Raw genomic sequence first — 16,577 nt, 5'->3', positions numbered from 1 at the left:
ATTTTTAGCTATGTCAAAGTAATTTCACTTAAGCAGCACAAATCAAAGCTTGATTAGCTACTGAAAGTATAATTATGCACAGTAAAAAATTATCTTGCTGTTAAGCACTGCATGTATATGTATATTTTTAACTTTGCCAATGTTTACGGCAGAAGCAAATCCAGCCAAAGGAGTGTACCTTTATTTAACTAAAAACCGGTAACACAATTGTTAATAGATCTATGAAATAACTATTGGATTTCAAAGAGAAATTAGGTAAAGAAGAATCAAGAGAATTTCTCTTAACAAGGCTGTTAAGTGTGTGTTCACACTTGGGGTGGGTGTTTGGATCTACCTGAGCCAAAAATATACTAAAAAATACTAAATTGGTATTTCCCGGGTACATTTTGGTTTCCAAAATGGATCTGGGTTTTTGCAGGAAAACTGGAAAAAATCTCAAAAATATCCCAGGTATATTTGGGAATTACTGGTAAGATCTGAAAACAGCTGGGAGGTGGGAGTAGCTTGCTTGTCTCCTAGCTGTTTCTCAGGCTTTTATTGAAGTCCCTTTAAAGTTGAAAGGGACTGCAGAAGTCAGCCGAGGATCAGCTGGACTGGTGAGCTGTGAGCTCCCCATCGGCTTGGCTTTGCACTGGTATCTTCTGCAGCTTGATTTAAACCAGGCTGCAGGAGAAGCCAGTCCCAGGATTGGGCTGCCTTTTTTTTAACTTCTCAGGTATATTGGACCCTCCTGACCCCCCCCCCCCAAAAAAAAAGAAAAAGAAAAAAAAAGATCCAGGATTTCTAAACAATCCTGGATCTGAATACGGTACCAGTAGTGAGATCTGGGATTTTTCAGGAATCCTGAAAAAAATTTTCAGGTCCAATATACCTGAACTGAAAAATACTAGTTTTTTTTTTTAAATTACACACTCCTAGTACACACATAGAAACAAAATAGGGTTTCCAGCCTACAGGCAGAATCTGGAGATCTCCAGCTATTACATTTGATATCCATATGACAGAGATGAGATCCCCTAGAGAAAATGGCTGCTTTGGAGGGTGGACTGTATGGCAATGTACCCTGTGGAAGTCCTTCCCCTCCATCCTAACCCTGCCCTTCCCAGATGTTTCTGTACCCAGAATTGGAACCCTAAAACAAAGGCAGAATAATGCAATACCATTAATTCTTATACTGTTCTATTTAGAACCCAGATATAAACAAGATAAAATTGAATGACCCGATAGCAGCAATCACTTTCTGATTCAGAGTGAATGTGTTATGCATTTTACCCACCCACCCACCCTGCAAAAAGATTTCTGCATGGCTGCCAGAGTGTTCCAACTATAGTTGTGAAGTGCCATATTTACAATACTGAGCAATATTCAAGTTTTTGTGAATTCTAACTTCTAAGACACGATCTCCACAAATAGTTAAAGCCCACTGACAGAAAAAGGCCAGAGGAATTTTCAACTATCTGCTTCATCAGAATGTAGAACATTTCACTTTCAAAGAGCATTCAGTCAAGTATGGGGGGTGGGGGGTGGGCAGACTATAACTGAATGTATCAGAATACTTGCCTGGAATCCAAGAAGCTTTTCACTTGGTTTAATATGTCTCTGGAATTCACATTCTACAGGTTGTATCACTTTGATTCCATCTTCATAAAACACATAGAACATATTCCCAATCCCCAGACCTTAAGAACAAAAACATATGTAAAAAGAACAAAATTAAACCATTTGAGAGAAGAAAAAAGTTCACGAATAAAAGCCTTTAATATTGTTGGCCAGAGCATAATTCATTAATGTCTGTGAGGTTCATAAAGATATTCCTATGGGAATATTTTGTAGCACTGAAATGAAACTGCAGAGTGATTCAGGATTTCATAGTCCCTGTGAGAAACTCAATGGCTTCATGAATATCAATTTGAAAGCACAGGGCATCCTTTGGAAGAAACTGTGGGATTTTTTTTTCATACTGGGATCAAATGAAAGTAATCCCTTACATTTTCTCATTGAGCTTTATGTGAGGGCTGAAATAAAGCTTTGTGACAACACAAGAAATCCTGGAGGGTTTTGTTTTTCTTTTTCTTTTAATGCCTTATTATGTCTGACATTTCCTCTATACTGAAGGGAAAAAAACCCACACCGTTTTTACATTTTACTGCATATTAGGCACTCAATGCAATATTGATTTGAATAATCAAAAAAGTTCATGAGCTCGTCATTTCATCTGACACTGCATTGTTGTGTAGGAGGTATATTCTGTTGAGTACAGCGTTGGAAGCTGGACATCCACTCTTAAGTAACAAATTGCAAATGGGTAGCTAATATTTAAAAGTTAATATTGTGGCCTAAGCTTTTATTGGCCAGGGACCATTTCATTGGATCCATAAAGAGCAACTCTTTGCTGTTGTTTCATTGTGACACACTACTATACTTGCCCCTCTGAAATATCTTATAATGAAAGCGCCAACTCTAGCCATAGGAAGTGGAAATCTATTAATTGCATGTAGAACCTTGTTCACCTACAGATGGACATCATGTTGGAACTAGCCAGCTTTTTCACTAAATCGTGCTCAGTTTCCCTCCTTAGCGAGATTTTGTTCACTGGTCCCACAATCCCCAGAACAGCCTTTATTGATGGCCAAAGGGGATCCAGTTTGGTGTAGTGGTTAAGTGCTTGGACTCTTATCTGGGAAAACCAGGTTTGATTCCCCACTTCTCCACTTGGCACCTGCTGAAATGGCCTTGGGTTAGCTATAGCTCTGGCAGAGGTTGTCCTTGAAAGGGCAGCTGCTGTGAGAGTCCTCTTAGCACACCCACCTCATAGGGTGTCTGTTGTGGGGGAGGAAGATACAGGAGATTGTGAGCTGCTCTGGGACTCTGAGATTTGGAATGGAGGGCCGAATATAAATCCAATATCATCATCTTCTTCTTCTTTTCCCTGTCTCAATAGCTGAAAATGAGTTAAATTCAGCCCATATCTTTCCAGTCAGGAACAAATAGCTGGTCATACCAAATGAAATGAAAATCAAGCTCCCATAACAATTTATACATGTACAGACTGAGAAAAATTGTACCACACACTCTCAAAGAACTGAAACTATCTGATTAGCCTCCCATACAAGACCTATGTGGTACCTTAAAGACTCAGAGGTCCTTTCTACACTAGATTTTAATCCTGGTTCAACCCTGTCATCGAACAGACATTTTATACTACACTTGAGTTCATCCCTGTTCTTCTTGGGGTGGGGAGTGGTGTTTCTACACTACACTCGAGTTCACCCCCGTTTTTATCTTGCCCTCCCATTTCTACACTACACTGAATTCACCCCAAGTTTGCCCCACAATTGTCCCAGGATATATGGATGCTGTTTGGTCCAGGGTTTTCCTGCAAGGTAAATGAATGTGAGTTGGACTCAGAGAAAAACTGGGTGGAGAGCCAAGTGTAAAAAGGGCCACAGATTCCTTTCAGGGGGTCAGTCTGGTGCAAAAAGAATCTGGTGTCTCCTGTATAACAGATTATGACATAAATTGTGCCAGCTGAGGATAACATTCCAAAATCTGTGAAAGTGCTCTAGTCCATGAAAGCATATGACACAATAAATCTCTAGTTAAGGTGCTACCAAAAGACTATTGTAATACATTTATTGAAATTTTAAAATTTCATGGACTATAGACCATTTAATTATATGAATAAAATCATATGCTAAAATGGCAGTAGTATATATGTTATATGGGGAGGGGGAAAATCTGTGGGGCCAAAAAGCCATGGCAGAGGGTATATCCATAGGCTTTTCACATTTCTCTGCAAAAGCCACATGTAAACAAACATATCCATTCTTCTAATGGAGTTTGTGTCTGTCATGTTCAGAAAGCACAAATCAGCTGCAAAGGGCAGGAAAACTGGTTATCTGAATCTATTCACAGAATCTGCCTAGATGTGTGAAAATACTGAGAAGTCATATTCCCAGTGACTGATAATTGATACATTTAAAAAAGCATTTTAAAACTGAATGAAATAGTCTGATATAAAAAGATGAGGCATACATTTTACATTTGTATTTTGTTGTTTATCCAAGGAGCTCAGAGTAGTATGATCTCTGTTGAACATAAAGGAATGATGTCTCTTATCATTACTGCCCCAAAAGTTCTTAAATTAAAATGTTGCTCCTGAAACCACTCTGCTATTGCCATTGGAATAGGCCTTGCCTTTGATGTTCATCTTAAATGTCTGCAGTAATGCATGACTCTCACAGTAAAGGAAGGAACTATTGAGGTGGTGCAAGACAATTTGCCTGACTTCTGTGAGTAATTCAGTCATTATTTTCTAGGAGTGTTCTTCCAGTTTACTCGAATCCAGAGCTTTTTTTGTAGAAAAAGCCCAGAAGGAACTCATTTGCACATTAGGCCACACCCCCTGACACCAAGCAAGATGGAACTGCATTCCTGTGAGTTCCTGCTTTTTTTTTAAAGTCCTGGTGGTATCCATGGAACAATGTGCAAAGGTCTCTACATACTCAGTCACTGAGATGATTGATACTTGGTTTGAATAGAAAGTGTACCAGAATGTAGAGTCTGATCTGCAGAAATTATCAGATGGAGCATTTCACATACTAAAGTCTCCCAATCAAATTCCTATTAGCATAGCAGCCTGAGGCAGTGAAAGGGCTGGCAAAACTATGTTTACATCTTGCCTAAGGCCACTTAACAGCAGTAAATTATGACATTTAGAAATAAAATGTCTACAAACAGTAAAGAGGACTAAAAATGCTTATAATGAAACTAGTTTCCTATTTACTCATTCCTCCGTGATGTGATACAGTTGCTCATTTTACTCACCATTTTCACTCAGCTCACCTTCATTGTGATTGTGTCTCTGTGCAATGAGATATGAGATTCACCATACCCTAGGGAATGTTAACATTTGATGGATCCCCAAGACATAATTACTTACAGCTTTATTCTGGGGGGCACAATCAGAGGAAATGTTCAAAATTATGTGTACAGCTATGGATTTTAGACAATGTGCATACTTTAAAATGCCAGTTTAAATGTCAGTGGCAAAAGAGTAGCCTGAACAGCAAACTATTATCTGTATAAATTTAAAACCACTTCTATGATGGGCACATAACTAACATGATCCAGACAAAGTTGGTTTCCCCCATGATTTCAATTATATGCATGTGTTAGACCCTACCTTCTCCACTGGTGGTCTGCTGCTGGTGGCCATTGCCCCTGCTGGCCCTGTTCCCATGGAGGTGCTGGCCTGAGGTCTCAGAAAGGGCCAGGGAGCCAGGTTACATCACCCTTCTTGCCCCTCTAAGTTAAACAGGGATTTGGATGATGTCTCTTTTGATTTGGATCATCAAAATTCAACTTTTCTAGCCACTGCTTTCAATCATCTATCAGTGGTGCTCCATTTTTTTTAATAATAACAATTCTCTAATCATCTTGCACATTCAATATCACTTTTATATACTCCATGTTACTAGCAGAATATGGTAATATACAACAGTGAGCACTGCAGCATTCTTTCTCCTACATTTGCACTTCCCAAGTTAAAACTCTACAGCAAATAAATTTATTTGTCTCATCAAGTAATCAAACATCCACAATTCTTTGTTGTTCTGGGAGTTACAGAAGACAACATTGTTGGCAAAATAAAAAGGAGTCCCACCTATGGATCTGCTTGTATTTGATCATAATAAACAAACTGAAACACCTTTGGGTCAACATTCTGATTGAAGCTAAGCTGATTGGCTGAATGATTAATCAAAACAGGTCAAGTTAAGAGCCCTTTTCACATGTTATAATGTTTGCTAAAAAGATCTCTCTATTCACTTTATGGCTGAAACTGTTCCCATTCTTATGAACATGCATTCAACATAACATGAGAATTACTCAGTTATTACAGTAGTCCAGTGGCCCTGTGCAGATACACACTCTGCGATAAGAAACATTTGGAAAGCATTGATCATGAGGAGGAGGCACATGTGTGGCATTTCCTCTGTATGTTTGTGCCATGCAGATGACCTGGGAATTGTGCGGACCAGGAGCAGGGCCATCATGCTCATAATTACTCTCCCTCCCTGTAATGTGAGTCAATATACAGATGAGTTTTCTGCATCTTGCTAGCAGAAAAACAAAGTATACAGTGTACCCAGGTTGTACATATGCGGTCACTTTAACTTGTGAATAGTGCTCTAGGATAATAGTTCCTTCCTGTACTTTGTCAGTGTTTCTGTAGAAGGTTTTGCCTTGACACACTTGTAGGCCTTTTGTTAAATAAAAGCAGAGGAGGAAGGGACCAAAATGTTAAGGTCCTACAATCAAGTATCCCCCCCCCCCAAAAAAAATAGATTTTGTTCTATTATTGATAATGACTTCTTATATAAGACAATTAAGAGTAAAAGGTTATTTACAAAGAGTAGAAAAATATAATTAATATCATTATAAAGTTATTGTCTACTAGCTAGAGATTTAGATAGAGTTGCCAGCCTTCCGGTGGGGCCTGGAGATCTCTCGCTTTTACAACTGATCTCCAACTGGCAGAGATCAGCTCCTCTGGAGAAAATGGCTGCTTTGAAAGGTGGAGTCTATGTCATTGTACCAAACTGAGGCCCCTCCCCAAACCCCACCCTCTCCTGGATCCACCCCCAAAATCTCCAGGTATTTTTCAACACAGACCTGGCAACCCTATAATGAGACAAGAAAATTATTATAGAATGGGAAAAATTGTATTAGTACCTTCCTCTCTCCACAGTATGTTTGCAACTGCAGCATGTAAAGAGAGAAAAGAACAGAAAACACAAGTGAATACGAAAACATCACATGCAATGGTACATCATCTTTCTAGAGATATGAATACGACACAAATTTCTTTTACAAAATAACTTTTAAGATACACTATTTTATTCCATCTGATTGTTTAGGAATTCTAATAACATATTTACTATTTAAAATTACTGATCTCACAGAGCTTTTCAGTGAAGAGTATATTTCTCTAATACAAACAACAACAGTAACAACATTGTTTTTATTCAGATTTTTACCTGAAATACCAATAATAGCTAGGTATGTCTGAGCTTTGCTTATTCTGCTCTCTACTGAGTGAACAACAAGATTGAATATTTCAATGCAGTGAACAGAAGTGAAACACTGAAAAATATATCTGTGGTATGCATTTAAATAACACTTTCATTTCAGCACTGCCCTACCAAATTCTTTTGAAGCTCCTATGATATTTTTGACTTGACTTCAAAAGGCAAAGTTGAGGAAAATAACTAAAGCAAAATAGTAATGACTTTTGAGCTTATTTACATGAAAATATCATCAAGATTTGAATTCTAATTTGGGTTTGGACATACATATATATGTAAGGGGGTAGGTTTCAATTATATATCCTACATATTTCCAGAAGAAAAATTGGTAGGAGATTGAGACTGGGAAGAGCAACCATGAAGGAACTAGAAAAGATCCTTAAGTGTATGGATGTGTCCCTGGCAATCAAAATTATTCATACTGTAGTGTTCACCATTACTATGTATAGCTGTGAAAGTTGGACAATGAAGAAAGCTGACAGGGAAAAAACTAGATTCATTTGAATGTGGTGTTATAGGAGAGTTTTAAGGATATCATGGACCACCAAAAAGATAGGTAAGTGGGTCCTAGACCAAATCAAACTTGAATTCTCCCTAGAAGCTAAAATGACCACACTGAGAGTCTCGAACTTTGGTCAAATAATAAAATGAGATTCACTGGAAAAGATAATAATGCTAGGAAAAGCTGAAGGCAGCAGGAAAAGAGGAAGACCAAACATGAGATGGATTGACTTAGTATAGGAAGCCACAGCCCACAGTTTACAAGATTGTTAACTAGCAAGTCTGTTAATAACAGGACATTTTGGAGGTCATTGATTCATAGGATTGCCATAAATTGGAAGCAACTTGATGGCAATTAACACTGCTATTTTCCATTTTGAAAGAGAAGCAAATCCAGAAATGATAATGAAATAAATTGATTAAAATAGGCACAATCTGTAACCAATATATTTATTGCAACTTATAAATTCTTAATAATTTTCAATGGGAAGTGCTGAGGGTTGTGGAAAAGGAAATATCTATTAGTCAGTTTTATTTTACATTGTCTGTTATGCATTGCCAGCTTTTCCCTTTGCAAAAAATGTACCAGCTTTCCCAGGCTGTTGCTGAATCAGAGGGCTGAGAAAGACTTAATCATTACTAACTTCTCCTCTACTACCCTCAGGTGAGCAGCCATGTAAGTATGTAGTAGCGGACCAAACAAAAAAAGGTAGCAACTTAAAGACCAACAGAATTTTCCAGATTATAAACTTTCATAAGTCAAAGTTCACTTTGAGAGATATCAGGTACCTAATTAAGTGAATCACAAAAGATAATATCTTGGGGATTTTTGTTGAGCTATAAGATATTACTGTTCTCAGAATTTGTTTTACTTCTTTCTGTATCTCAAAACAATCAGAAAAAAACAGATGTTTATGAGGGATAAGTATACAGTATGTGGTCTAAAATGGGAAGAGGCAGACATGACTGTCTTCAGCCCTTCCTATATGAACCACCAGTACTGGAAACTGTGGACAAAGGATAACATGCCTGAGACTGCAATCCTACACATTCTTGGAAGTAATACCACTACAATAAATGGCACTTGTTATTACTGTTAGATTTGGAATGTGTCAGTTAATAACCATAACAATATAGTGTCTTCCACCAATCAACAGTATCAAAATATTCTGAGAATTAAAAAGGTTCAGCAATCTATATCCAATTATCATCTTTGCAATCTTAGATAACCCCCACCAACAACAATAGTGAATAAGAGGAATTATTATCTATTCCCCTTCTTCTCTTGGACCATGAGTCTCAGATTATGGAGATGCCAAATTTTGTACAACTGCTAGAATCTATGCAGTTCCATATTAATTTAATGAATTGTATTTGCTATTCTAAATATCATCCATGTGATTTTTATATAAACATTTCTGGTACTATATTTATATTTGTATTGGTCTTTGACTATTGTTAATAAATAAATATACCATTCATTCAACAATTATCAACATATGCTACAGTCATCTGTATAGAGGGTCAAACTTTCTAGGGAGGCATCTGTTAGAATACCAGTTCACATAGTCATGACTACAATTGCATATCTATGGTACTTACAGTCTAACAAATGTGGTATCAGCAGTCCTACATATTTCCATTTATTGTGTAAAAATAGTTTAAGGCAGAAAGTGCCATAGTTTTCATTTTGTAGTGATAGTTTGCTTGTTTTGGGTTGATCAAAAAGCACAATTCTCTTTTGATTTGCTTAGAGAAGCAGTGTGGCTTAGTGCTTAAGAGCAGCAGACTCTAATCTTGAGAAACATGCTTGATTCCTCACTCCTCCACATGAGTGGCATTGGGTCAGTCTCAGTTCTCTCAGATCTCTTTCAGCCCCACCTATCTCACAAGGTGACTGTTGAGGGGAGGGCAGAGAAAAGCAGGAAATAAAAAAAACTGTTCTTTTTCTTCTTAGCCTTTTTCTTTGTTTTCTTTAAGAACACTGACTTTGAGTGCCATTGTTTGGAGACTATGTATAATTTCTGAGTTTAAATTTCTGCAATCTTCATTTGCCTTTTTACCCATCTACATAACCTAAATGATCACAACAGCATGAGCATGGACTAGACTGTTGCACTCCTTAAGTTCCAATGTTCCATTTATTTCACTGGCCTACTTTGACCTTCAGTTTGGGAACCAAACTACTGAAACAGTAATTTTTTTGGAAGTAGGTGTGTGTTTGCCTATTGTTGAAGGGGCTCTGTGTATTCCTTTATGCTGCCATAAACTGAACTAGTTACTAAATGAGCTGGTTTCCTTTCCACATTATGACAGCTATTAAGTATATATTTTATTATACTGATCACCTATTCCTTACAATGTAAGGCTTTTTGTGGTTGTGATAGAACCAGCCTGATTTGATCTTCAGAACCAGTCCTGTCAGCTCCCTCTTGGGTTCCCAACTCCTAGAGGGAACTATTCTTCCTCCTGCCACTAGGGCACACTGCTACCACCTGCTCAATTTAGGGGCTCCTGACTGAGAGGAACAGGATTCCCAATCCCCCTTTCCAGTGCTGAAGCCTGGCCTCAAGGTCCTCTGTTACCCAGCACCTGGATGCCACAGAAATCAAAGTCCTTCCTTGGAAGACCCCTGGAGGACTGGCACCCTTGTTAACTGCATGCCTTCCCCCTTTCCGGGACTCCCCTCTTACAGTAGCATGGTCTAAGGCGGTTGGGGAACTATGTGGTACAGAGCTTTACTGCCAGCCTTCAAAATAGTAAAAGGTTTATTTTTTAAAAAAGTGAAAAGTTACAAACATAATCTTAGCACAGTACATGATCACTAATCAGAAGATCAAACAAAAGTTGGTTTGAAATGCATCCTTCTGTCCCTGGTTTAAAAACTTGCCCTATCATATATTTAAGCAGAGCAGGTGTCAGATGTTGTAATTCAGTCTTAATGCTATAGTAGAAACATGCTTGCTTGACATGACTAACCCCATTTTGTGAACTATTATATTCTGTGCTTTTTACTAACCCTGGGAACAGAGATATGCATTTCACTCAAAGCAATCGCTGACCGCAAGGGGAGGAATTTCTCACTTGGTACAAAGAACATCTGGGGCCTTTGAAGTTAGCAGGCCCCAAGGTAACTGTGGAGAAACGCCATCTGAGAGTGTTGGTGCTTCATCCAAAAAGGCAGGGATCAGTAAATCCATTCAGCAGGCTTTGTAGCCTTCCCCTCACTCCCCCCCTCCCTTCCAGAGCCAAACCAACAACGCTAGGGGGAAAGTCTCCTAGAGAAGCAGGAAGTGCTGTTGTTCTTGCCATGTGCTAGGCAAGAAGAGTTTCGGAGTTTTGGCAGCAGGCGCTCGGGAAGGGAGGCTGCTTGCCTGTGAGCTCCTGCCTGTGGGGGAGGCCTGCTCAGGAAAATGAGGCCTCCAGGCAGTAAGACAAAGTAAGTCATTCAAAAAGGGCAGGGCATGTTTAGATCAGGGCCAACCGGATGCGTTTATAATCAACTTTTCTTTGTTATGCTGTTTGCTGTGCTGTGCTGTGCTGTGTTAACTTTTTAAAGGCAACTGTTTTTGTTTTGTTTTTCTTTCCCAACTCTTTTTCTCTTTTTAAATAAATATATTTTTACTGTTTAAATGCTGGCAGTCAATCTCTGTACCACCTAGATCCCCAGACCGCTTTAGACCACGCTGTTTTTGAGAAGGGGGCCCCGGGGAAGGGGGAAGGCATGCAGTTGGATAAGGTGCCAATCCTCCAGGGGTGCCCCAAAGAAGCGCTGAGGTCTCTGTGAAACCCAAGTGCAGGGTGGCAGAGGACCTTGAGGCCTGGCCTCATAGCGGGAGAGGGGGATTGGGAGTCCTGTTCCTCTCAATCGGAACCCCAAGACTGAGCAGGTGGTGGCAGCGCGCCCAAGGGGCAGGAGGAGAAATAGCTCCCTCCAGGAGTTGGCGACTCGATAGGGAGCTGACGGGACCGGGTCTGAAGGCAGAATCGGGCCGGTTCCGTCACACTTGGTGGCAGCGGTGGGATGAGAACAAACAGAGAACTTGATTGGCCAGGCATTTTTGCTTTTTGATACGTGCAAGCACCCAGAGGAAGCAACAGCGGTTTTGTTTTCTTTTCGGGTCAACTGGAGTAGGGAAAGTTTAGCTAGTTAGGATGGAGCGTGCTAAGAAACTGGAAATCCTGAAGATGACAAAGCCACAGCTCCAGGAAGAGTGCGCAAAGCAAGAACTGGAGTGTGACAACCTGACTGTAGTAGATATGCAAGTCCTCCTGTTGGAGCATCTTGAGCATGCAGGGGCCCCTGCAAAAGTGGCCCCCACCCAGTCAGAAGTAATCTTGCAGCTACAGATGGAACTGGAGAGAATGCGTATCAAGGCGGACCAAGTCCGCAGACCGGAGGAACGAGAGAGAGAGGAACGACAAGCAGAGAGGGATGCAGTCCGCAGACAGGAGGAACGAGAGAGAGAGGAACGACAAGCAGAGAGGGATGCAGTCCGCAGACAGGAGGAACGAGAGAGAGAGGAAAGACAAGCAGAGAGGGAGCTGAGACAAGCTGAGCTCCACCGACGGGAGCAGGAAGAGCAACGTCACCATGAGCTTGAGGTGCTACGTCTGGAAGCTGAACTAAGCAAAGAGATCCAAGTCACCCCCAAAGACTTTGCAGTGTACAAGGAGGGAGAAGACCCCTCCACATACCTCTCCAACTTTGAGAGGGCAGCCAAACAGTGGGGGATTGCAGAGGAAGACTATATGTCTTACCTCTGTAGCATCCTGACTGGAGAACTCTCAGCCATCTATCACAGCATGCCTATGGAAGATGGGGGGATAACTTTTGCGGCCTATAAAGCCACTGTATTTAAAAGGTTTAAACTGGGGCCAGACCACTCCCGAAAGCAGTTCAGGGGTTTGGCTCCACAAGAAGGTAAATCCTATTCTGAATGTGGGGTAATGAAGGAACAAACAGTTCCAGTGTTATTGGGCCGGGATTTGGTGGTTGGCCAGTACTCTATCAAGGCTGTACCCCGCAGCCAAACCCTCAGAGGAAAGTGGGTTGAGGAAGGCAACTTTAAGGAAGCCACCTCACCACCAACCAGGGAGGGGGAAATAACCCAGGTTACTGAGGACGAAGAGAGGGCAGTCACCCAGGAGGGGGAGGACCAGCCTATCTGAAGCCCTGGAGTAGGGTGTTCCCAAGGGGAAGAGGGGTGTAGCTTTCCCCAAGTGCAGCAAGAGGCTGTGGATGTTCCTAGCGAGGAAGGGAACCTGTCTAGCGTAAAGGATGTGCATCCTGAAGAGACCGAGGTGGAGAGTGGAGATTTCACAGGAGGTTCTGAGAGCAGCAAGGCTAGTGTGGGCTCAGAGGAGCACATAGCTGAAGGCTTGGGGGGACGGGAGCGGTTCCAGAAGGGGGTCCGGAGCGGCCTTAGGTTGGAACCGGTTCACCAAGTAGCTGTGGATCAGGAAGTGGGATCGTCCGAGACGCTCTCAAAACAGGTCGTCTTGAAGCAGGGCAGACAGGAATCCTGGGAAGCTGTGGGACCTTCCAGGCAGGAAGGGGGCCAGTTGGGTAGTGCTGAAAAACCGACCGAGGGGACTGAGAACCCAAGCCAAACCCTCAGGGGAAGGTGGGGGGAGGAAGGCAACGTTAGGGAAGCCACCTCACCACCAACCAGGGAGGGGGAGGACCAGCCTGTCTCAAACCCTGCAGGAGGGTGTGCCCAATGGGAAGAGGGGTGCCAATTTCCACAAGGGCAGCAGGATGCTGTGGAGCGTTCCAGGCAGGAAGGAGCTCAGTTGGCTGACACTGAAAAACCAACTGAGGGGGCGGAGAACCCAGATCAAACGTTGGCTGGGTGTTCTGGAAACAGTGGGACTAGGGGTGGCTTGAAGGAACAGATGATAGGAAGTCTGGGGGAGCCAGAAATGTTCCTGTCTGAGGTTCAAAGTGACCCTAGGCTGGAACCACTGTGTGAGGTGGCAAGGGACCAGAAAGTGGAGTTCTCAGAAGCTGAGACAGGGGATAGGGTGATGGATTTCCTGCCCCTTCATACTGGTGAATGGAAAGTGGAATGGGAGGGACCCCATGTGATTGTGGATGACCTGGGCGATGCTACTTATGTGGTAGCTATGGGAAAGGCAGTTCAAGTGGTGCAGGTGGATGCACCACAGCCAGTCTCTGCAAGGTCCATGGTGTTGCATAGAGGTAGGAAGGAAGGAGACACAAAGAAGCTGGGACAGCAATTGTTTGGAGCCCCAGAGGTGGGTTTCTGGGAGGTCAGAGTGGACAGAGGGAACATTCCACCAATGAGGGATAAAGAAGAGGCAACTGTGTGGGAACTGGGCAGTTTCCAACCCCATATGTGGGGCCAGGGATTTCCTCCTTTGATGGACCACTCACCCCAGCAACAGCAGCAACGAAGGGAGAGCACCAAACTCCAGAGGTGGTCCTGGGAGATGGAGGAGTACATCTTAAAGACTGGACATTCCTGCTGCATGCAGCCATGCAACGTTTTGTCCAGAAAGGACATGGGCACCTAGGGTGCTGGACTTTGTGTATTATTGGAGAAATACCTGAAGGTTTGTGTAATATTTTGGTTAATGGGTTTCTCCTTGTTTGTTTGGATTCTGCTACGGGGTCACCTCTGTAGGAGGCAACCCCTCCGGCTCAGAATTTAAGGAGGGGGACGTGTGGAGAAACGCCATCTGAGAGTGTTGGTGCTTCATCCAAAAAGGCAGGGATCAGTAAATCCATTCAGCAGGCTTTGTAGCCTTCCCCTCACTCCCCCCTCCCTTCCAGAGCCAAACCAACAACGCTAGGGGGAAAGTCTCCTAGAGAAGCAGGAAGTGCTGTTGTTCTTGCCATGTGCTAGGCAAGAAGAGTTTCGGAGTTTTGGCAGCAGGCGCTCGGGAAGGGAGGCTGCTTGCCTGTGAGCTCCTGCCTGTGGGGGAGGCCTGCTCAGGAAAATGAGGCCTCCAGGCAGTAAGACAAAGTAAGTCATTCAAAAAGGGCAGGGCATGTTTAGATCAGGGCCAACCGGATGCGTTTATAATCAACTTTTCTTTGTTATGCTGTTTGCTGTGCTGTGCTGTGTTAACTTTTTAAAGGCAACTGTTTTTGTTTTGTTTTTCTTTCCCAACTCTTTTTCTCTTTTTAAATAAATATATTTTTACTGTTTAAATGCTGGCAGTCAATCTCTGTACCACCTAGATCCCCAGACCGCTTTAGACCACACTGTTTTTGAGAAGGGGGCCCCGGGGAAGGGGGAAGGCATGCAGTTGGATAAGGTGCCAATCCTCCAGGGGTGCCCCAAAGAAGCGCTGAGGTCTCTGTGAAACCCAAGTGCAGGGTGGCAGAGGACCTTGAGGCCTGGCCTCATAGCGGGAGAGGGGGATTGGGAGTCCTGTTCCTCTCAATCGGAACCCCAAGACTGAGCAGGTGGTGGCAGCGCGCCCAAGGGGCAGGAGGAGAAATAGCTCCCTCCAGGAGTTGGCGACTCGATAGGGAGCTGACGGGACCGGGTCTGAAGGCAGAATCGGGCCGGTTCCGTCACAGTAACCAGCAGGGTTCCTTCTCTGGGAAGGAGATAAGGGGACATGGGAAGCGCCAACTGTCTCTGAGAGTGTGAGAATCGTTTTATTGTTATGCATATCTGTAAAGTACAAAATTCCAAGGCTTAACCTTGGAGAGCATCAAACTCAATCTGCTTCTATACCAGACCGCTTGTTCTCAAATAAATGGATTAATTTTGCAACAAAATGATTCGTTCTTGTTTGAAGTTCCACGTCTGACAGCAGGCACATCTAAGCTTGGTAAGTTACAAGAATATTCTAATGATACCTCATTGATTCAGGCTTCTTGCATCCAGCCAGGCCCAGCCACATGGTCAAATATGGCTGCTGGCTGCTGGCTACTGGCTGGAGAGTAGCAGTCTGTTAACTGGCAGTCCCAGATCCAAGGGAGAAAAGAGAGAGTGCTCTTCAGAGCAAGCACTTTTATTAACCCTCTGACTCCACCCATTTTACATCACTCTTCACCCCTAGTTATCTGGTCTGTCCAGGTTTAGGCTTCTTTTCCTGTTATCCCCAGGAAGCCTCCTTTCTGGTAGGCATTCTGGGAAACCCCACACATTCTGGGAAATCTCCAGCTCATTCCTGGAGATAGACTCTGGGACTGGTCTAGCCCAATGCCCTCCCCACTCTGTTCCCTGCCTGGACAAGAAGGATGCCTATTGTCTCTTCAAGTAGCTCCATTAGCATCTCTTAAGAGGTAGCCCAGATGCTGCTGTAATGCCAGGGGCTAACTTCCTCCCCCCTTCCTGCTTGTCTCTGAGCTCAGAGACAAACTTTGAAAGCCAGCTTGCCTCCTTTCCAGGAGGCAAGGCATTACTCCACAGTGATGAACAACCATTAAAAATAGAATTGAGAGTGAGAGAGACTTGGCTACGTTAATTTAGATGGCATCAGACATTCATTGTTACCCAACTCTGGGCTGCAGTGCTGTCTCATGGACAGGAGAGGAGGGGGCCAAAGTGAAGATGGAGGGAAGAAAAAAGAGGACAGTCCCAGCTATCCTTATCTGTCCTTATCCAAAAGCCTGGCGGAACATCTCTGCCTTACAAACCCTGGAAAGCCCTGGTGGTATTTGGCAGAGAGTTCCACCAGGTAAGAGCCAGGACTGAAAAAGCCCTGGCTCTGGTTAAGACCAGCTGGATATTTTTAGAACCAGGGGTCAGCAGTAAGTTATTCTCAGCAGCACATAGTACTCTCCCTAGGACATACCAGAGGAAGCGGTCCAGAAGATATGCAGGTCTTAGACCAGGAGTGTCAAACATGCAGCCAGGGGGCCGAATCAGGCCCCCTGAGGACTTCTATCAGGCTTCTGAGCAACTGGCTCTTGTCTGCTTCCTTCTCCCTCTCTCTTTTGCTTCCTTCTGCATCTCAGCTTGCTTTAAAAGGCTTGTTCGATCACACAGGAGCTACAGACCA

At 42.9% G+C, this 16,577-nt stretch overlaps 1 protein-coding gene across 1 annotated transcript in view; it reads right to left on the bottom strand.

The window, feature by feature from the left end:
- The window catches only part of FSTL5 (follistatin like 5), a 608,027-nt gene that overhangs the window by 83,485 nt on the left and 507,965 nt on the right, over positions 1-16,577 (bottom strand). The window contains exons 11-12 of the mRNA XM_060246574.1: positions 6,736-6,762; positions 1,561-1,679 (exon numbers count right to left, since the gene is read on the bottom strand). Of these exons, the coding sequence (XP_060102557.1) occupies positions 1,561-1,679; positions 6,736-6,762 (146 nt within the window). The remainder of the gene's footprint in view (positions 1-1,560; positions 1,680-6,735; positions 6,763-16,577) is intronic.

Source organism: Heteronotia binoei, chromosome 9 (assembly GCF_032191835.1).
Source record: "Heteronotia binoei isolate CCM8104 ecotype False Entrance Well chromosome 9, APGP_CSIRO_Hbin_v1, whole genome shotgun sequence".
Taxonomy (NCBI): domain Eukaryota; kingdom Metazoa; phylum Chordata; class Lepidosauria; order Squamata; family Gekkonidae; genus Heteronotia; species Heteronotia binoei.
The sequence above is the reverse complement of the archived record's forward strand: the minus strand, read 5'-3'. Positions and strand labels throughout refer to the sequence as shown.